General features: G+C 40.5%; 1 protein-coding gene across 3 annotated transcripts in view; it reads left to right on the top strand.

Annotated features, from left to right (window-relative positions):
- Positions 1–16,741, top strand: part of wdr41 (WD repeat domain 41) — a 51,821-nt gene extending 35,080 nt beyond the window's left edge. For 2 of the 3 annotated variants that reach the window (XM_080189329.1, XM_080189331.1), the window contains 8 exons: positions 1,231–1,342; positions 5,866–5,928; positions 6,119–6,229; positions 10,456–10,646; positions 11,188–11,309; positions 11,876–11,958; positions 14,256–14,389; positions 16,094–16,741. In XM_080189329.1, coding sequence (XP_080045455.1) covers positions 1,231–1,342; positions 5,866–5,928; positions 6,119–6,229; positions 10,456–10,646; positions 11,188–11,309; positions 11,876–11,958; positions 14,256–14,389; positions 16,094–16,240 — 963 coding nt within the window. In that variant the 3' untranslated portion in view covers positions 16,241–16,741. The remainder of the gene's footprint in view (positions 1–1,230; positions 1,343–5,865; positions 5,929–6,118; positions 6,230–10,455; positions 10,647–11,187; positions 11,310–11,875; positions 11,959–14,255; positions 14,390–16,093) is intronic. The other variant, XM_080189330.1, reaches the window with a different exon arrangement.
- The last annotated feature ends 6,033 nt before the right edge of the window (positions 16,742–22,774 follow it).

Genomic DNA, 22,774 nt, shown 5'->3' with positions numbered 1-22,774 from the left:
CTTCCCCTGGCAGTGAGTTTCAGGCACCCACCATTCTCTGTGTAAAAAAAAATGTCGGCATCTCCTTTAAGCCTTGCCCCTCACGCCTTAAACCTGTAGGACGGATGTCCAAAGTAGATTCTATACTCAGAGTGGTTGGGGTGTGGAATGCACTGTCTGTTGTGATAGTGGAGTCGGACACTTTAGGAACTTTCAAGCAGTTATTGGATAGGCACATGGAACACATCAGAATGATAGGGAGTGGGATAGCTGGATCTTGGGTTCGGATATAGCTCGGCACAACATCGAGGGCCGAAGGGCCTGTACTGTTCGATGTTCTATGTCTCCTAGAAATTGACTCTTCCACCCTAGGAAAAAGCTTCTGACTGTCCACTCTGTGCATGCCCCTCATAATCTTACTTTTATCAGGAATCAGGCTTTTCTAATCAGTTATTATTGCAGTTGGTTGAAAGAATGGCACATTTTAAAGTAAATGACTCAAGGATTTGATGTTCATATATTGTTTCCCTCTACCCCGCTCCTGTATTGGACAGACTGAAGTAGCAGAAAGTTCCCAGGCTGAACATCAGTTTAGGGACATGGCTAGGAATTTGATTTTATATTTAATTTTGAAGCTATATTTCAGTAAAATTGCTTTATGTATATATCTGCAAGGCATAAGTAGAAGTGTGATGGAATACTTTCCATTTCCTAGATGAGTGTAGCTCCAACAACACTAAATCAGCCCATTTTATTGGCGTCTACCACCTTCAGCATTCACCCCTGTTGCCACTGATATACATTGGCCACAGCGTGTACTATGTACAAGATAAACTACAGCAACATACCAAGGTTCCTTCAACAGCACCTTCCAAACCTGTAACCTCCACCACCTAGAAGGACCAGGGCAACAGATGCATGGGAACACCACCACCTCCAAGACACAGACCATCTTGACTTGGAACAATATTGTGGTTCCTTCTCTGTCATTGGGTCAATATCCTAGAACCCTCTTCCGAACAACAGTATGGGTATATCTTCACTACATGAACTGCAGTGGTTCAAAAAAGCTCATACCACCACTTTGTCAAGGACAATTAAGGATGGGCAATAAATGCTGGCCTAGCCAGTGAAGCCCACATCCCCTGAAAGAATAATTAAAAAAAAAGTTGTGCAAGGATAAGTCCACCACAGACTAAAGAGATGAAATTCATCATGTTTGTAACTTTATTGTTTGGTTTATTTTGATAGTGTCTGATGATTATTGAAAGACTTGATGTGTGGCTGTCTGGAGGGGACAAAATATGCACTTGGAACTGTCAAGCAGAATTGCTCTGCAAAACAGCTTGCTTTAAAGATGCAGGTATTTGAAAATATTGCTGTTTTTCATACATTCCCTTACATATTTCACTTTTTATGGCAAATATATTCCTTTCCAAGATAATCTTTCAAGAAACTGGCTTGATAGAATTGTTCTTAGCACCAATTTTACATGGGAAGATATAGTATGAAGTTATATTAACTGTTGTTACACCAATATCAACAGCTTACATTTATATAGGACATTTCACAAATGTTGGAACATATTTAACGAATGATATCAATAATAACATTTTTGAAATTTTGTAAACTCGGACCTATAAAGAGAAATCAAGAAAGATGAGCAAAAGCTTGATCAAAGGGGTAGATTTTTAACAGTATATTAAATGGAAGAAAAGGCAGAGAGGGAGCTGTGGGGAGGGAATTCAGAGCTTGGGGCCAAGGCAGCTGAAAGCACAGCTACCTATTGTAGAGTGATTGACATCAGCGAAGCTCAGGCAGTTAGAATTGGAGATATTTCAATGGTTTTTACAATTGGAGGAGGCAACACTAATCAGGAAGGGTGAGGCCATAGAGGGAATTGAGAACAAGAATGAAGATTCTAAAACTGAAGTGATGTCTGTGAAGATTGGCAAACCCAGGGCAAAGAACCCTACACTTTGCTACCGACTGCCTTCCCCAGCCTGGTGAATCAGGACGACCCCATGTTGAACACCACTGGAAATAGTACTGAGGGTAGCAAAGGGTATAGAGTTAGTAGTTGTGGGCTTTTAATATCCATCACCAAGTGTGGCTTTAAAGCACTAAGGGCTTGCTCATGAAGGACACATTTGTCAGATTGAGAGAACCAACAAGAGGCAGGAATCCTATTTGACTTTGTACTTGCCAGTCTGCCTGTTGCAGATAAATCTGCCCATGCCAGTGATAGTAGGAATGATGACTGCACACCCCTTGTGGTGATGAATCCCATCTTGACACTGAGGAAACACTCCGTTGTGTTGTACAGCGTTAACACCACGTGAAATACGGTAGCTTAGAACAGATCTAGCGGCTCAAAATCCATGAAATGTTACATGCCATTAGCATCAGCAGAATTGCGTCAGCCAGAATGTGTAAACTGATGGTTTGGCATATCCTTCACTCTACCATTATCATCAGGCCAGGGGATCAATCTTAGCTCAATTATGAGTGCAGGAAAGCATGCCAGAAGCAGCAGCAGACTTACCTACAAATGAAATGCCTATGTGATAAAGCTGCAGCAATGGACTACTTGCCTGCAAATAATGGAAAAGATCAAAGCTATGCAGTTCTGCTGCATCTAGTTGGCATTGGTGGGCAACTAACCAGAGGAGAAGGCTTCACAAACATGATGGGGAAACCAGTGTGCCAGTGCAGAAGACCAGCTTTAAAGTTTACAACAATCTTCAGCCAGAAGTGCCAGTGGACGATCCATCTCTGCCTAACCTGAAGCCCCAGAGTCACAACCGCCAATCTTCAACCAATTTGATTCACTCTACATGCTACCAAGAAGGCACTGAGAGGCTAGAGGCCTGACAACATTCCACCTGAAGACTTATGCTCCAGAAGTAGCTAAACTGTTCCAGTACAGCTATGATACTGGCATCTGTGTCATAATGTACAAAATATCCAAGTGTAGTAGTGTCTATGTGTACTACCCTGAAAGATATCCTTGGTATGTTTAACAAGTGATTGGATATGCAAATAAAATGCCATAATGTACAAGGCCATGGACGAGTGTTGGAAAGTGGGATTAGGCAAGATGGTTACTTGTTGGTTGGCATGATCAAATGGCTTCCTTAAGAGCCATTGCCTGGCACTTGTGTGGCACAAATGTCACAGGCCACTTGTCACATGAAATGTCAAATGAAAATGATTATGCCGAAGACCTATCTTGAGAAACGCCTTTAGTGATGGCCCAGGATTGAAATAATTGACATCCAACAATTGCATCCATCTTCCATCGTACCACATATGACTGCAACCAGTGGAGAGTCCCTCCAGCCCTGCCTGTCACTGTCACCTTCCATCACTTTGCCAATGATTAAGACTAATGGGACGATAATTGATCAGATTGGATTTGAAAAATAAAAATTCCTCAGGAACTGCTAGGCAGTGGCCATCTGCAACAAGAGAGAATATAACCATCACCTCTTGATGTCCAACAGCATTAAGCATTACCATCGCTGTTTTTTTCCATCATCCCCATCCTAAGGAGGAATTAAATTTGTACTTTGCTTCAATCCTCATAAAGGAAGACATGAGTAGTGTGCCAGAAGTTCTGAGAGAAACAAGTTTTAGTGAGGAGCTGAAGGAAGTCAAAATTAGAGAAATGGTTTTGGGGAAATTGGTGGGATTGAAGGTGGATAAACCTCCAGGTCCTGATAATCTTCACCCCAGAGTACTTAAGGAAATAGTGCTGGAAATGGCTCCAGTGGTGGTTATTGTCCAAAATTCTTTGAACTCTGGGCTGGTTAGGATAGCTAATGTAAACCTGCTATTCAAAAAGGGAGGTAGAGAGAAAACAGGGAACTATAGGCCAGTAAGCCGAATGCCAGTACTGGAAATATTGCTAGAGTCCTTTATCAACGATTTTATAATTCAGCATTTGGAAGGCAGTGGTATAATTTGACAAAGTTAGCATGGATTTACAAAGGGGAAATCATGCTTGACAAATCTATTGCAATTTTTTGAGGATGTAACTAGTAGAATTGACCGAGGAGAACCAGTGGATGTGGTTTATTTGGACTTTCAGAAGGCTTTTGACAAAGTCTGTCATAACAGACTACTGTGTAAAGTTAAAGCACATGAGATTGCAGGTAATGTGTTGAGATGGATAGGTGCATGATTTCAAGAAGAAATTAGATATAGTTCTTGGGGGTAAAAGGGGATCAGGATATTGAATTCGATGATCAAGCCTGATCAAAATGAATGGCGGAGCAGGCTGGAAGGGCTGAATGGCCTACTCCTTCTAGTTCCTATGTTTTTAAGGGGCTTAGCATTGAACAGAAACTTAACTGGACCAGCCACATAAACACTGATTACAAGGGTAGGCCAGAGGCTGGGATTTCTGTGGTGTGTAACTCGTTCCCTTACAGTCAAAAGCTTGTTCACATCCAAAAGGCACAAGTCAAGACTGTGATGAAAGCACCAACAACACTCCAATCTCCACATAATCCAGGATAAAGCAGTCCACTTGGTTGGCACTTCATCCATCATCTTAAACATTCACTCCCTCCACCACTGGGGCGCAGTGTGTACCAACTAGAAGATGCACTGCAGCAACTCGGAAAACTTTCTTGGTGAACACTTTCTAAACCCCTGATTTCCTTCATCAAGAGGGACAAGGGCAGTGGTTGCAAGAGAGCACCAATCCCTGCAGGCTTCTGTTGGAGACATTTACCAGGGAGACTTTGAAATCCACTACTGCTGGATCAAAATCCTTGCATTGTAGATGTACCTGCATGATATGCAGCAATTCAGGAAGATGTCTCATCGTCATCTTCTCAGGGTAATTAGGAATGGGCAGCAAATGCTGGCCTATTCGAAGAAACTCTCATTCCATAAGTGAATGAAAAAACAAAGGTGATGGGTGAGTCAGATTTGGAATGAGTTAATATAACAAGCAGCTAAGTTTTGGATGAGTGGAATGAGTTCATGTAGAGTGGAAAATGGGAGTTTGGCAATGAGAGCATTGGAACAGTTAACTACAGTTAACAAATAAACAAATGGAGGAATTGAGCAGTAGGTAACTTGAGGGAATCCCTGAGTATACTGATGTTACGGAGGTGAAAACCAAAGACAATGGTAGGATTTTACTCTCCCCTCTGTGACATGTTTTTGTGGTGTCAGGAGGCAGTGTGGCGCTAGATAGCAGTGGGATCTTGTAGACCTGCCATTTGTAAATGAGGTTTCCTATTGAACACACCCTCTCCACTGGGAAATTTGTGGCAGGCGTGCACTGTTGCTGGGAATGTAATGTTCTACTGCCGTGAATGGCATCAAGGTTTTGGCACATGGCTTTAGTCTTTCCACTATTCAATTCGGAGGCTGTTTCTACTCTGATATTGGATGTTAGCCAAACAGAGATAGCTGAGGGTTCAAGGTGTTGGTAGTGAGATAGAACTAAGTGTTGTTCCACATACATCCTTGGCGGGTTTTGGGATAGTATCACTGAGAGGTAGCACACAGAAGAGAAATAGAAAAGGGCCAAGGCTAGATATTTTGGAATCCTGGGTAGCTTGGACAGCCTATTGCTCCCCATTGCATTTTCTGTGGCAACACGTAGCCAGTCAGTTGACTTATGAACTGGTCAATACTCTTTTCTCCCGAAGTTTAGTTTAGTTTGGTTTAGTTAGGATTGTTTAAAATTTGACATTCTTGTGTTCGTCCTAATGAATGCAAGACAGAATAATAGCAACATGGCTTTCTTCTCAACAATATTCAAGTTCTGTACTACCAAGTGACTGATACTTTATCTGCTACCTAGCACACTTAAACATAACTCTAAGATAGCTCTTTCTATCTGTTTTTATATTTTTTAAACAGATGTAAGCTCAATGATAGAACTACCAAAAAACAGCATTGCTGCAGTGGTCAGGAAGGATGTAGGTAAGACTTTTAGTAAAGTTGCATAATTATATATTCAGAACTGCATTTTTATTTGACATTCTAACTTGAAAATTATTCATATTAATTCAAAATTGTTCTTGCTAGAGAAATTGGTTATGCTTTTGCTGTTGCATTTTTAAAATTGATCTAAATTAGATTGTTTAATATTACTGTACTTTGCAATTTTCAGTTATTTTCAAGCTGGTACCATTGTTGTCAGAAACTGAAACTTGGGAAATAATTGAGATGAGGAGACTGTCGAACCATGAAGATGATATTAGAGCACTAATCACTGTAAATGGTAAATTAGTTTTGTTTCACTGGGGGTTATGTGATTTGGTTGAATTGATGGTTCATTACTCAGCTGGAGGTGTGTGTAAGTTTGATTCAATACTTTTCTTGGGGTGTAGAAAGTGCACTATAGAACGTGCAAAATACAGAGACAAACCCTTAAAACAAACATTATTAAGGTAAATCTTATACTGGGATGGGACTATAATGAGGTTAGGAACCAATTGTTTGGGCAGAATCCCAACTGAGCATTGACTGTTTATAGTGGAAGGGAATGATGTGCAAAGGCTGTCAAGGCATGCAGTGGAATCTGAGGCGGTAGCAATCTGCAAAGCCTGTGTTAAACTTGTGAAGTTGTTATTGCGGGGATTGATTCAAGGAATTTTGCCTTGATTGCTGCTAATGGGTATTCTACGCTGAGGGCATTGATGCTCCATATTGGAGGCACAGCCACAATGAACACAGAACTTGGACATTGTTACAGGAGAAGGCTAAGATCCTGCTACTTAAGACTAACCAAGACTGGAACTGGAAGACTGTTAAAATTCAACACACACGTGATTAACATCAGATTGATAGGCTACATTTTGTAGCTTCAGTGATATGCACATACTACTATTGGTTAGTCTTAAGTAGTGGGATCTTAGCCTTCTCCTGTAACCATGTCCAAGTTCTGTGTTCATTGTGGCTGTGCCTCCAATATGGAGCAACATTGCCCTCAGCGTAGGATACCCTTTAGCAGCAATCAAGGCAAAATTCCTTGAATCAATCCCTGCAACAACAACTTCAGTCTCTGCTATAAAGTTGAGCTGCCTTTAAAAAAAAAAGTGCATCTTCCCCTAGCCCATTCTCAGTCTCTGGATTACTCCCACCCTTGTCTTCCTTCCCTGCTATTCATGATTTCAACACAAACTGATTCTACATCATGATCCACTGCCTTTATAGCACAACTCAGCACTGTTGTGAAACCTTCCTTGATTAACAATACTACAGCACCTCCTTTTCCCCTTAGGCCTGTTTTTTTTGTATAAGTTGCTAGCCACTCAACTTCCATTCCTGGCTCTTGTGCTATCTTTTATTATGATTCTCTCTCAGGTACTATCAAAACTGCTGTCATTACCACTCCGTAAAAACACTCATTGAGGCTGGAGTGTACAATTGCTCAAATCTTGAACTCTTTGCCTTTTTAAATCCATGGCTACTTTACCTACAACTCCATGTATGAACCTCTCCAGTCAGGTTTCTGATCGAACTACGGAGCAGAATGGACCTAACTAATATTACAAGTGTAACTTATATTATCCTGATCAATCATTTCCTCTTTCCTCACTGAGCAATACTGGATTTTGGACCCCCATACCTTAAATTTAAAATCGTATACTCTACATCTTCTGTTCCTTTGTCTCTGAGGACTTCCCCTCTCTAGAACTTTGGTTGCTCTGAGATTGGTCTCTTATCCCCAGAGGAGGATGATTTCAGTACCATGAAAACTTAACTTGATGCTGTGTCTTCATACTATCTATAGTTTAGATGGTTAGAGTCATCTCGGGAGGAGACTACTACAATTAGTTTCTGCTGTAATGTTGCTGATTTCTGTTGTTGTGTTTTTGCTGATTTTAGCAGCAGGATCCAAGGGTCGGCATAGTGTGGCAGCACAGTGGTTAGCACTGTTGCTTCACAATGCCAGGTAACTGGGTTCGATTCCCGGCTTTGGTCACTATCTGTGTGGAATTTGCACGTTTTCCCCATGTCTGTGCGGGTTTCCTCCAGATGCTCTGGTTTCCTCTCACATCTGAAAAGACGTGCTGGTGGATGCATTGACCCGCACAGGTGCTGGAGTGTGGTGACTAGAGGAATTTCACAGTTACTTCATTGCAGTTTTAATGTAAGCCTTACTTGTGACTAATGTGTAAATAAACTTTACTTTAAGGATTTGTAGAATTCCTGTTAAGATTATTGGTTTTCAGAAGAATTCAACCTTATGTACCAGATGTGCAGGAGGGCATTCCAGGAGCATTACCAAGCATACCTAATAATGAAGTGTTGATGTGGTGAAGCTACAACACAGGATTACTTGCGCCCAACAGTGTAAGCAGCATATGGTAGACAGAGCTAAGCAATCCTCCAACCCACGATCAAATCTAATCTCTGCCATCCTGCCACAAGTCGTAAATAGTGGTGGACAATTAAACAACTAGCTGGAAGAGGAGGCTCCACAAATATCCCCATCTTCAAGGATGAGGAGGCCTAGCACACCCGTACAAAAGACAAGGCTGAAGCACTTGCAGCCATTGTCAGACAGAGTACCAAGTTGGTGATCCATCTCAGCAACACCTCCCCCCCCCCCCCCCCCCCACAAAGTTCCCCAACATCACACATGCCAGTCTTGAAACAATTGATTCACCCCACATGATATCAAGAAATGGATACTGCAAAGGATATGGGCCCTGACAATATTTTGGCAATAGTACATGTGCTCCAGACCTAATAGTTTGCCTAGCCAAGCTGTATCACTATACCTACAACACAGCTGCCCTGCAATGTTTGTTGATTTGATTTATTATTGTCACATCTATTGGTATACAGTGAAAAGTACTGTTTCTTGCACGTTATACGGACAAAGCATCACCGTACATTGAGAAGGAAAGGAGAGAGTACAGAATGTAGTGTTACATTAATAGCTATAGTGTCAAGAAAGATCAACTTAATACAAGGTAGGCCCGTTCAAAAGTCTGATGGCAGCAGGGAAGAACCTGTTCCTGAGTCAGTTGGTGACCTCAGACTCATATCTTTTTCCTGATGAACAAAGGTGGAAGAGAGAATGTCCGGGGTATGTGGGGTCTTTAATTATGTTGTCTGCTTTTTCAAGGCAGCGGAAAGTATAGACCAAATCAGTGGATGGGAGACTGGTTTGTGTGATGGACTGGGCTTCGTTCACAACCCTTTGTAGTTTATTGTGGTCTTGGACAGAGCAGGAGCCATTCCATACAAACTGAAAGAGCGTATCTGTAAAAGTTAGTGAGAGTCATAGTGGATATGCCAAATTTCCTTAGTCTCCTGAGAAAGTAGAGGCATTGGTGGGCTTTCTTAACTATATCATCTGCATGGAGGTCCCAGGATAGGTTGTTGGTGACCTGGACACCTAGAAACTTGAAACTCTCAACCATTTCCACTTTGTCCCCTTCAATATAAATAGAGACATGTCTTCCACTATGCTTCCTGAAGTCGATGACAATCTCCTTCATTTTGTTGACGTTGAGGGAGAGATTATTGTCGTCGCACCAGTTCGCCAAATTCTCTACGAGGTGTAGAATTGTCGAGGGATGTCCTGTCCACAAAAAACAGGACAAATCCAACCTGACCAATTTGTGCCACGCCCATCTATCCTTGATCATCAGGAAAGTAATGGAAGGTATCATTGACATTGCTACCAAGTGTCACTTGCTCAAGAGTAACCTGCTCACTGACGCTCACTTAGTTTGGGCTCTGTCAGCGCCTGACCTCATTGCAGCCTTGGACCAAACGTATGAAGTTTGATGGCTTATAGTTTATTTATTTATTTATTTATTAGTGTCACAAGTAGGCTTACATTAACACTGCAGTGAAGTTATTGTATATGGAATTCACTCCGCATGCTGGATGCGTGTAGCTCTAATACCCAAGAAGCTTGATAGCATCCAAACAAATCAGCCCAATCAATTGGTGCCCTATTCATTACCTTAAACGTTCACCCTCTCCTCCACAAATGCACAGTGGCAGCAGTGTGTACCATCTGCAAGATATACTGAGGCAACTCATCAAGGCTTCTTTGTGAGCAACTTCAAATCTGCGATGTATACCACCTCATAGGCTGAGAATTGCAGATGCATGGGAACGCTACCACCTGTGAATACCCTCCAAGCCACACACCTTCCTGACTTGGAAATATATTGCAATTCCTTCATGGTTGTTTGGTCAAAATTCTGGAACTCCCTCACACCACTGTGGGTGTACACCAGATGGACTGCAGCATTCAAGATGGCAGCTCACTGCAATCTTCTCAAGAGCATTTAGGGATGAGCAATAAATGCTGGCCTAGCCAACAAGCCCCACATCCCATGAAAGAGTAAAACTTGGCAGGTTCTAGTTAAGGTGTTTGCCTCAGCTAAGATCATGGAGCTGTCCACTCGCTGTGATACCAAATTTATTTTTTGTTTTTGTTGGTTTCATTCAGAGTGAATATGTTTCCATTAATAGATAATACATTTGCAACTGGATCCCACGTTGGTGAGTTAATAATTTGGGACAGTCTGGATTGGTCAGTTCTAGCATCTGAATCTCAGTTCTGGAATGCTGCCCCACAGTTTGACAAACCTGCGGAAATAAAGATATCGCTGACCCCAAATCAGCATGAAACTTGCGTTCATCATCTGTCTTCGGATAGAGAGGTAGCGTGAAATTCAATGCCATTTATCTCAAAACCATGTGGTAACACGTACATTTAATACGAGAACAGATTTCTTTTGAAGTTTAATTATAAATCTGATTTGGCAGTGTTAAGAATAAAGTGAAAAGGGCCTGTTATTTTCCAATGGTCTAATGACTAGACCATTGAAAAATAACTTGATGTTGCTCTTGGTAGTAAGTAGCTTTATTTAGAAATATGAAATTTGGGTAGTTTTTTTTTCTCCTTTCTTGACTAAAGTATGATGGGGAGAACAATAAAAAAAATTAAATGAATCACAATAAAAAAAATTAAATGAATCACATAAAAGTGGAAATGACTTAGCTTTTGCCAAAATCCTATTTCTCTCTCCGCCCCCATTTTTTTTTAATGCTGATTAATTTTGTCTGTTTCAAAACTGTTCACTAAGTCAATCCTTGCACAGTGTCCGTAACTCTTCAATATAAAGATTCTAAGCTTTAATTAGAATGTGCTGTTAAACCAATTAATGTGTATGGTGAGTTTGTACCTCTTTTTCCTTGCAGAACATTTTTGCTGCCATTGGGACTGGAATTTATGTGTATAATCTTCTGACAAAAACAGTGATTGCGTACCAGCAACTGGCACATGATTCACGCGTGTTGCACATTGCCAAGTTACCAAATAAGTATGGAACTTGATCTCAAATTTTATACTGAATTCCAATGGATAAAGCAGCATTCACTTAGATAATACAAAGTGCAGAAGGATGATTGCAAACAAGATATTAAAGTTTGAGTTTTTCTGTTTCTGTCTATATTTTAATGCATCTCCATAGTTCTCTTAAGATGCACCAACATTAATTTTGATTAATTTTAAATGAAGAAATGGCAGTGCCACTTTGGAAATGTAGATAGTCTTGTACTGTAGAACCACAGTTAAATTCAGTTCATAAAAAGCCCTCCATTTCTATTTAAAATGAAGTTGTGCAAAAATCCAATCACTTTTAATATAGATTGCCATTTTACTGAATCTGTGGAAACTTGAATTAGCATCTTCTTGTCATAAATGTCTGTCACATGTTGCTCATCTACAGGTTTTGCTATTACTAAGCTCAAAGTCTTGTGTAATGTGCAGTAATATTTAATATGTTAATTAACAACAAATCCAACTTTCTTTGTGTTGTTAAGTGTAGCTTTTGAATGTGCCCATACTCTTAAAGTAATGTTACCTACGTTTGAATATGTTTTGCAGCCAATTGGTCTCCTGTTCCGAGGACGGCAGTGTTCGCCTCTGGGAATTACAGGAGCTTCCTCCAGCTGAGCCTGCCACATCAGGTTAATGTAGCTTTATATTATGTGCATAGTTAGATTACATTCAGCTGCTAAAACTGGTACTTATTGCCCATTTCTAGTTATCTTTGAGTAGATGGCAGTGGACTCCCTTCTTGAACTGTTGCAGTCCATAACGCTGTTAGGTATGGAGTTCAGAAATTTGACCCCTGCACCATGTTGCTGACTTTCGGGAATTGAGAGATAAATTGTTCACAGCAGAATGCAAAGGCTGTGGTCTAGAATGCTGCTTGTCTAGTTCAATTTCTGCCTAATGGTGACCTCCCTGGATGTTGTTGATCAGAGATTTGATGAGGTTGATGACGTTGATTGTAAAAGGAAGTGATTAGGTTCTCTTGCTGGCAGTGTCACTGCCTAGCACTTGCAAGGCACATCTGTTATTTGACACACCAGACCAAGCCTTGATATTGCCTAGCTCATCCAATTTCATTATCTGAGGAATTGTTATTGGAGCTGAATATACTGCAGTCATTGACCTCAGCCCCACTTTTTACCATATGATGGCAGAAAGATCATTGATCTGGCAGCTAAAGATGGTTGTACCTGAGACTCTGCCCTAAAGACCACTTACTGTGATGCCTGGGGCTGATTTGATTGGCCTCCAGGAACAAATCCAGTCACTTGTGATCTTTCCTCCTGATCCACATTGACCAATTTTATTAGCCTTTCTTGGTGCCGCACTCAGTCAAATATGGCTATGATGCAAAAAGCAGTCACTGTCATCCCACCTTTAATTCAGCTCTTATGTCCATAGTTGGAATAGGGTCAAGGTGTTGGTGGAATTTTGGCAGCCGATTAAAGGGACTGATGGTGCTTGATAATGGAAACATGAGTTTTCTTTCTCTTTTAACCTTAATGTGGCAATAGGAGAATCAGGAGTGTTGTGTCTGTGACAGGTACCACTACTTAACAACTCTTGTTTGCTTCCCACAGACCCCAAGATGCATTAGTGCTGATTCACCTGACCCAAATTGTTCCAGAGGGAACTGGCAAGCTGCCTCAAGGTGGCCCAATAACTTCCATCAATGGCGGGTGTAGGCAAATCATACACACAATATACACTCAACCCAACAAAAGATGTTAAATATTTTGATAAATTTTGTTCAAAGATCGAAACTATTAAATTTATTGTTAAGCATTAAAGAGCTGAGAAGGGGACTGGTACAAATACTAGTAATTTTCAATTGCTGTTACTTTGACTGGCTGGAGGGAGTCAGAGCTCTGATCAATTTTACATTATTTTGTTGAGGGTGCTTTGAGGAATAGCGCCATTCTGTGGCACAATATAAGTGCGGATTTTTACAGTGTAAAATTCCCCAGTGCTATTCCCCAGGTACACCTTTCTAGGAAGTTCTGGGCCACCGAAATGAGTAATCATGTCAATTTCATGCTCTAAGTAAATGTTTTTGAATGTATATAACAAAGAATATGTTCAAAACGTTTCCCCAGTCTCTGTTAAGACTCAGTTGTGCAAATGCAAAGTGAACCATGAACTAGACCAGCTGGACAGTGCTTTAAACATCATATTTCAAAGCTTTTAAAATGTACTTTTTATTTCTCTACACCAAGAATAACCAGTTTAATTTTTAAACCCTCCCAGAAGGCCTGTCCACAAGCACAATGCAGCTAGCGGAAATTCCCAATGGCAATTAATTTACCTCGATTGTGGCCAACTTAATACCAAAGGTTTCCTTCCATTGAAGTGCAAATTGCACTTGAGATTCTGCGATCTTTTTTGTTGATTTAGGCCAATTTATAGCTGAAAGAAACAGTAGAATTGGGTGGAAACTTCAAAGTGCAATGAGAGTACTTTTTTCAGTGTCAGACTAAAGGTTTGGTTTAAGCTGCAAAGTAAAGTAACAAAGCAGATTGGGTGGTATGTTTTGCTTTTGAGCTATTCAAGGGTGCTAGAATTTTCTCTTCAAGTAGTTTTATTCAACCAGCATCGATTTGAAAAGAGATACCCAATCCCTAAATAGCCATGGAAGTTCAACTTTAACACGAGACTTGCACCCTGTTAAAGCAAGTTGTTGAAATATATAGATGTAGACTGATAGAGTCCACGTTGTATCAAGTAAGCCAAAGTTACACTGGCATTTTCTTTTTTCATCCCCAAGAGGAGAAGCCTTCTTCTTGCCAACTGTTAAGTGACAATTAAGGCTCTGCACTAACATTACACTTGGTCAACTGCCTTTGTTTGCATGGATAGTCATCATTTGTCTGCATTTATTGACTGTTAGTTGAAATGTGCAATGTTCTGATTTTATATTGCATTTGTTTAGGGCTTTTTAATATGTGGGGAATTGGCAGGCCAAACAAGCAGCAAAGCCAAATGGCAAAACGCAAGCTGGAATGTTCTGTGTTAAAGTCTCTGGAGTTAATTGGTGATTTGATTGGCCATTCGGGAGCAGTGCGGGTAAGTAACCATGCAGCGTGCGCTTTTCTTCAGTCTGAATTTTTGCTCATGATACTTTGCAAAGGAATTTTTCGGTGTTTCCCATTAGGTTGGGGATGGGTGGAAAAGGGTGTAGTGATCTCCAAAGCTACCTTAGAGTGTGAGAACTAAAAATACTGGAAAAACTCAGGAGCTCTGACAGCATCTACGTTTTGAGTCTTATGACTTGCATAGACTCAAAACATTAACTCTGTGTGTTTCTGTCTCCACAGATGCTGCCAGACCTGTTGAGATTTTCCAGCATTTCCAGTTTATATTTGGTTTTCAGCATTTTGCTTATACCTAAATGTTAGTTTCATTTTTCTTCCAGAAATGAAACATAAAGGCTAATTCTCTGATTGAACTTGGGAATAGACATTGTAGGGAGTATGTACATGGTATGAAATTGGGTATTTAGACTTAAGCTCTGGTAATGATGTACTTGCAGTTCAACACATAGGAAAGTTCTGAATGATTTTTGAGATGACAACGTAATGAAGTTTGTAGGGTAGATTGTAGGGGCAAAATGAACTGGGCTTTGTTTGAGGGCAACTGTTGGCATCTACCTGAGGAGGCTGGTAATGCTGACCTTAATTTGCTGGACCTGGAGGTGTGTATAATGATTTGGAGCTCAGTTTCAGAGTGACCATGCACAACAAGTGTCCTCTGCATGGTGAAGCTTAATGACTGAGGTTGGAGTGGTTTTGTATTGAAGGCAGCATAGCTTAAGTAATTTCCTGTCTGTTCTACAAATTATCTCCATATCTGTGGGTAATTTGCTGGAGGTCAAGCGCAGCATTGCAGCAAGGAATGGGCATACACCTTAAATTGTAAAACAATCTGGAATTTGCACTTTTTCCATGAAATTGGTAAGTCAGAGTTGCATGCACTTTCTGCTTGCCACAAGCCCTATTCACCATCTAGTCAACATCTACCTCGAGCATAATGTTGGGACCTGGAAAGCTAGTTACTGCCTTGCTTGGTTCATGGTCATGAGATAAAATTATTTAAAATTATCTCAGCTGAATCTCCAAGTACTTGTTTTCTCTTCTCTCCCATGTTACCCTCATTCCGTAATGCTGCTTAGATTGCGTGTTTTCTCTTCCTACACATATCCTCCATGGTTAGCCAGATCTGAAAGTCCACTGCATTATTTGCAGTGAAGTCTTTGTCCTATCTCCCTACTTTTTGAACCAATCCTCATGCTTTTTTTCTGCTGTGCCTAAAATCTGTTCGTTGTTGTCTTATGAACTTATCAACTGAGTCTGTAAATTCACCAATTCATATCCATAAATAGTTGATCCTTATCACAATTCCACTATTGTTTCCTTCATATCCATAAGTAATAAGCATTCGGAACAAAAGTTTTGTTTAAACTCATGCAAAGACCATATGCATTCCAGTACATTGTGCAGGTAACCAATTGCACTCATTCCATCTTTTCTACCTTTTACTTAAACCTGTGTTCCATTATACTTGGAGTAATTCTGAAAGTGTATTTGGTAAAATGTGAAGTGTTTGTTCTAAAGTGTAGTAAATACCTGACAGTTTTGTCACACTGTTTTCTTTTCATTGAAAGAACCTTCAAAATAAATTCTAATGCTTTGGCTGATTTCCCTTTAACCATCTATAAGCAAGTTGATTGAATGCTTCTTAAATTATGTTTTTCTTTTTGTCAATTCTCAGATGTTCCTATATTTTAAAGACCATGGAATGGTAACCTGTTCTACAGATCACCTCATAATTTTGTGGAAAGATGGAGAGGTGGAGTCTCAGTTTTGGAGTAAGAAATTATTCCAAAAATTAGAACAGGAAGAGCAGTATGCTGCTTAATGTTGAGATAATTGCGAAACATATAAATGTTAATAACTGCACTAAACGTCTCCAAGTGATCTGCAGCAAGTGTATTTCTATATCTTCATGATATCATGGTTTCAAAGAATTGCTAAGATGATATTGCAGTTCTTTGGCATGGTTACGTAGAACTAAAATTTTCTGCTAAGCACTGACTATTACCTCCGTTACTAGTTCTGAGTTCACATAATCTTAATGTTGCAAAAAGTTTTCTGAGCAATTAATTTTGCTTCTGATTTTTGAAGATGTATAAATCTAACTGTATATAGTAGAAACTTTGTACTGTGTGAAAATAATCTTCTATCATTAAAAAATGTTTGGTGTATTTTAAAGCATTTGGCTTAAGTATTTTACTGTGGCCATCTGTATCATCATTGAAATTGTTTTCTGAATGTTAAATGTAAGATTTTCTGTGTTTCGAAAATTTCCACGTTACTAAAATACAAAATATTTACAAACATAGTAAATTTTCAAAGGTTTTGCCTGCTGCTAGTGTGTGCTGAAATTTAAGAGTGCATTGCCTTTGGTGGCAGAAGACTTGGAAGATTTGCTGTGAAATGTTGCTTGTACCTGAAATTAAAATGACATGTTTACCTGGATCACAGTGCTTCGTTGGCACCATTTGGCACCCACTGCGTTGACCAATCAGCTATAACTATATTAAATAAGTTGAGAAGAAACATTTCGTATCAAATCAAATGGGTTTGGATGAAGAAGGACTTGCATATTTGGTTCTACACTTCTAAAAGAGCAAGCCTCCCATTTAACGTTGTACCTGAACACTAAAGTTAAAGGATAGCTTGAAAGCAACATTCTCACCAAAGGGCAAGAGTGCAGTCATCTGAACAAAACTGATGCTCAAGTTGCTGTGTAAGGTACTGAACAAAAACTGATAAAATTCTGTTTAAGTTGTCTTAACAAATTCAGTCAGTCAGGCAGTGGGCCTAGATGGAGGATCTCAAATCATTTACAAATTATATTGGTATTGTGACCTTTTTGGTGGGGTTTGAATTTGAGCAATAACATTTTGGTATAAAAATTGTCAAAATAATGGTGAGATTAATAGCAAAATAGACAACAGACTTGTAGATGTGGGCCTATGACCTGATGAGCCTGCTCCACCATTCAGTAAGGTAATGGCTGATCTGTTTGTGTTGAGTTTCACAATCCCATTTCTCCCTGATAATCTTTGATTTTTCTTAGGCAAGGGAATCAATCAACCTCTGCCTTAGAAATATTCAGGGACCCCATTTCCACCACCACCACCACCACCACCACCTGAGGCAGAGAAAAGGTTTCTCCTCGCCTCTGACCTCGAAGGGTGACCCATAATTTTAAAATAGTGCCCCCTAGTTCTCTCCAGAAACAGGAACACTATTCCCTTAATGGCAGATGTGTTTGCCCTGGATCAGTGTTTCACAGGAGTTCCCACATACTGCAGTATTGGAACATCAACTTCAGCCCTGAACTTTCATCTTTCCCTCGTTTCCTTCCTTCATGTCCTCTCTGATCTTATTTTGTCTGTGAGATCCACCTCCTGTTCCCCAGATCCTATTCCCACTGAACTGTTGATCAGCTAACATCTCCTCCTGGCTTAGTTGAAATTGCAAATGGTTCTCTCTTTGGTTTTGACCCTTTCTACTTTAAATCTGCAATTATCACTCCTCTCCATAGAACAAGTACTTGTCTTCTCCGTCCTTGTAAACTATGATTTTATCACTAACCTCTCTTTTTCCCTTGGGATCAGCTGTCACATCCCAAATCTGTGCCCATCTTCCCTGGAATTCCATGTTTGAATCCTTCCAATCAGGTTTCTTCCCTGCCTTAGCACCAAAGCCGCTTTTATTGAAGTCACAAATGGCATCCTATGTCACTGTAATGAAGATGTAAATTTTGTTCCACATCCCACTTGAACCATCTGCAACCTTTGAGATGCTCCTTCAATGCTTCTCCGTTATTTCAAGCTGAATGGGACTGCTGTCATATGTTTTTTTAGCGAATCATAACCACCACATCATTTGCATGGCTTCTTTCCCTGCTTCCACGCTGTTACCTCTGTCCCCCAATTCCTATTCTTTATCTGCTTCACAGTGGCATTATCAGGCACAGTGTTAATTTCCACATATATGCTGATGACAATCAGCTCTAGCTCACTACCACCTCTCACCTCCACCACCGTTGGAAATTATTGGAATGCTTTTGTATTATCAGGTGTTGGATGAGCAGAGGTTTTCTCCAGCTAAATAATGGAAAAACTGAAGATGTTGCTCCAAATTCTAATTACCAGTTCCATTAATTTTCTCAGCAACAATATGAATTAAGCCAATCTGTTTGCAACCTTGGTGTCAATTTTAATCCCATGGTGAGCTTCCAACCTCATTTGCGCCATCACTAAGACTATATATCCACCTCTATAACATTGCCTTGTTTCAACTGCTTTGTTTCCTGGAGATTTGATTGTCAGAGAGAAAAATGAAGTATTTGTCGAGGCTTGGAGGCTGAGAACGCACAAAACAAGCGTGGAATACGAGGAAAGTGGAAAGTAGAAAAAACGTAAGGAGAAAGGAGGGACGGAAGAGGGCACGAAAAGTCATTGGCCAGCAAGATTAAGGGAAGACCCAAGGCTTTTTATACATATAAAAAGCAAGAGGATAGCCAGGGAGAGGGTTGGCCCACTCAAGGACAGGAGAGGGAATCTATACATGGTGCCAGAGGAAATGGGTGAATTGAATACTTTGCATCAGTTTTAACCAAAGAGAAGGACTTGGTGGATGATGAGTCTGGGGAAGGTTGTGTAGATAGTTTGAGTCATGTTGAAATCAAAAAGGTGGTGGTATTGGGATTCTTGAGAAACATTAAGGTAGACAAGTCCACAGGGCCTGATGGGATATACCTCAGAATAGTGAGAGAGGCAAGGGAGGAAATTGCTGGGGCCTTGAAAGAAGTCATTGTATCCTCACTGGCTACAGGGGAGGTACCAGAGGATTGTAGAATAGCCAATGTTCCTTTGTTTAAGAAGCGTAGTAAGGATAATCCAGATAATTACAGGCCAGTAAGTCTTGCGTCAGTGGTAGGGAAATTATTGGAGAGGATTGTTTGAGACAGAATTTACTCCCACTTGGAAATAAGTGGACGTATTAGTGAGAGGCAACATGGTTTTGTGAAGGGGAGGTCGTTTTTCATGAACTTGATCAAGTTTTTCGAGGAAGTGATGAAGATGATTGATGAAGGTAGGTCCTTCATGGCAGACTGGTACACAAGGTGAAGTTGCATGGGATCAGAGGTGAGCTGACAAGGTGAATACAGAACTGGCATGGTCAGAGAAGATAGAGGGTAGCAGTGGAAGGGTGCATTTCTGAATGGAGGGCTGTGACAAGTGGCATTCCTCAGGATTCAGTACTGGGACCTTTGCTGTTTGTAATATATGTAAATGATTTGGAGGAAAACATAACTGGTTTCACTAGTAAGTTTGCGGATGATACAAAGTTTGGAATTGCGGATAGCGATGAGGACCATCAGAGGATACAGCAGGAGATAGGTCGGTTGGAGACTTGGGCGGAGAGATGGCAGATAGAGTTTAATCCGGACAAGTGTGAAGTAATGCATTTTGGAAGGTCTAATACAGGTAGGAAATATACAATAAATGGCAGAATCCTTAAGGGTATTGATAGGCAGAGGGATCTGGGTGTACACAAGTCACTGAAAGTGGCAACGCTGGGGGAGAAAGTAGTCAAGAATGCATATGGCATGCTTGCCTTCATTGGCCAAGGCACTGAGTTTAAAAATTGGCAAGTCATGTGGCAGCTTTATAGAACCTTAGTTAAGCCACACTTGGAATATAATCAATTTTGGTTGCCAGACTACCAGAAGGATGTGGAAGCTTTGGGGAGGATACAGAAGAGATTTACCAAGTTGTTGCCTGGTATGGAGGTCATTATCTATGGGGAGAAGTTGAAGAAACTTGCTTTGTTCTCACTGGAATGACAGAGGTCGAGGGGCGACCTGATAGAAACCTACAAGATTATGAGGGGTCTGGATAGAGTGGATAGTCAGAAGCTTTTTCCCAAGATGGAAGAGTCAATTACTAGGGGGCATAGGTTTAAGGTGCGAGGGGCAAGGTTTAAAGGAGATGTATAAGGCAAGTTTTTTTACACAGAGGGTGGTGGGTGCCTGGAACTCACTGCCAAGGGAGGTAGCGGAAGCAGATACGATGGTGACTATTAAGGGGTGTTCTGATAAATACATGAGTAGAATGGGAATAGAGGGATATGGTCCCTGGAAGGGTGGGGAGGTTTGGTTCAGTTTGGCAGCATGGTCAGTGCAGGCTTGGAGGGCCGAATGGTCTGTTCCTGTGCTATCATTTCCTTTGTTCTTTGACTTCCAAAGTACTCCTGGCTATCTTTCCACATTATACCATCACCATCCCTCTGACCCTGTAAACTTGAACACAACTCTAAGAAGACCAAAACTGCAGATGCTAGAATCTGAAACAATAACATAAAATGCTGGTAAATCTCAGTAGGTCTGACAGCATTTGTGGGGAGAGAATAGAGCCAACGTTTGTAGACTTGCTCATGTCTTAAGTCACAGCAAGTCTGATTTCCCCTTGTGCATTGCTGACTTATGTTGACTCATGTTCAGGCAATGTTTTGATTTTAAAATTCTCACCTTTTTTCAAAGTCCTCAGCATAATTTTTCCCAACCTCAATCCTCTTGAGGTATCTGCATTCATTCTGGCACATTCCAACTCATAATTGTTGCTATGGGCCCCAAGCTCAGGAACTCTCTCCCTATAGCTGTGTCTCCAACTCACTTTCCTAAAACATGCTCATCATTATAAGTATTTAAAGTGAAGATGGATACATATGTGATAGATTGAGGAATAGAGGGCAGTGGGGAAATGGCCAGAAAAGGTGCTGAGGATGGCATGTTATGATTGTACTGAATGGCAGGAAAGGCTTGAAGGGCCTGGTGACCTACTCCTGCTTGTATTTCTCGTCCTCTTGTTTTCAATTAAACTCTGAACAAAAGCCTTTCTACCTTCAAAAGGCCTTCAATTGCTAAGCAACAACTTCTCCTTCTCTAAGCTTTTAGTTATTCTTAACATCCTAACTAAGGACATTAGAAGCAGTTTCATTTTGAGACCAAAATCCCCACACAAACAAACACCTTTGTGTGGCAGGAAGTTAACTATAAATTTACTCTTGCTTACAAAGAAATACTAAAATCACCTAAAACAATATACTATTTCTAACATTTACTCATACAAACACATGTTCATTAAAACTACCGACTCTATGGTCCTCTCCTGTAGAGCCTGTAAGCTGACTTTACTATTTGTCTATTTCCCATCTCTAAATTACAAAACTTAAAATGGCACAAATGCATTTTGAACATCTTCGCAGGATTGCGGTGCAGGGCTGTTCTGTCCAGGCAGTGGAATATTGACCTGCGCTGTTCCTGCAAGAATCTGGGGAGGCATAAGCCTTGGTGAATTTACTTTTAGTTTCTGGCCAGCAGTCTTGAATGCTGTCCCATCCTCTAAGAGCCTGATTCTTGAAATAATACTGGGAGAGTTGTCTGGTATAAAATAAAGCCATCATGACTGCTGCCACCCATGCGATTCTATTCCTGTGGTCTAACATTACTTGCGCTTGAGGGGTTTATATGTATCATTGAAAAGATCCTGTAATTGGGGGTGGCCTACCAACTTCAAAAGTGCCACATCCATGCATGTTAATGCCTCATTTTCACAACCAAAATGAGAAAAATGCTTCCTTGGCCTACAGACTCTATGATGGTGATGCTCAAAATTCTATCATCCAATTATGAATATATGAAATAGGAGCGGAAGTAGGTCATTTGGCCCTTTGAGCCATCCAATAAGATCATGGTTGATCTGTTTGTTTTTCAAATTCTACGTTCCTATCTAACATGGATGGGATAATCTTTGATTCCTTTGCCTAACAAGAATCTATCTGTCTTAAAAATATTTAGTGATCCCTCTTCCATTACTTTCTAAGGCAGAATTCCAAAGTTGCACCAACCCTCTAAGAGAAAATAATTCTCTTTGCTGTCCTATAAGAGTAATCCCTAGTTTTAAAACAGTGCCTCCTAGTTCTGGACTCAAGAGGAAAAATCCTCATTGTACTTCATCTTGTGTACTAAGTATCAGGTCCCTCAATTCATATATGAAATTTACTAAGCTCCAAAAGGATTGTGAAGTAGATTAATAACTGAAGGGAGCTCAGCTCTAAAACAAGATGGAAACAATTAAACATTTGATTTTTCATTGGCCTAAGTAGCATGTATGTCAGCTACATGAGGTGTTTCCCACCCACCCACTCCACTGTCAACCTTCGGTTTTGTAGAGAGAATATTCACCTCACTGATTAGAAATTGCCATTAAAAGTACCACATAAATCTGCAATCTGAAAACAGGGCAGCTGCTATGTTGCATTATGTTAGGCAATTAGACTACTAACAGTTGGAAGAACAGCTTGATTTGAATGA

The sequence above is a fragment of the Carcharhinus amblyrhynchos genome, chromosome 5, assembly GCF_965287045.1.
Source record: "Carcharhinus amblyrhynchos chromosome 5, sCarAmb.v2.hapA, whole genome shotgun sequence".
NCBI classification, from domain to species: Eukaryota; Metazoa; Chordata; class Chondrichthyes; order Carcharhiniformes; family Carcharhinidae; genus Carcharhinus; species Carcharhinus amblyrhynchos.
This window is presented reverse-complemented; position numbering and strand designations above follow the sequence as displayed.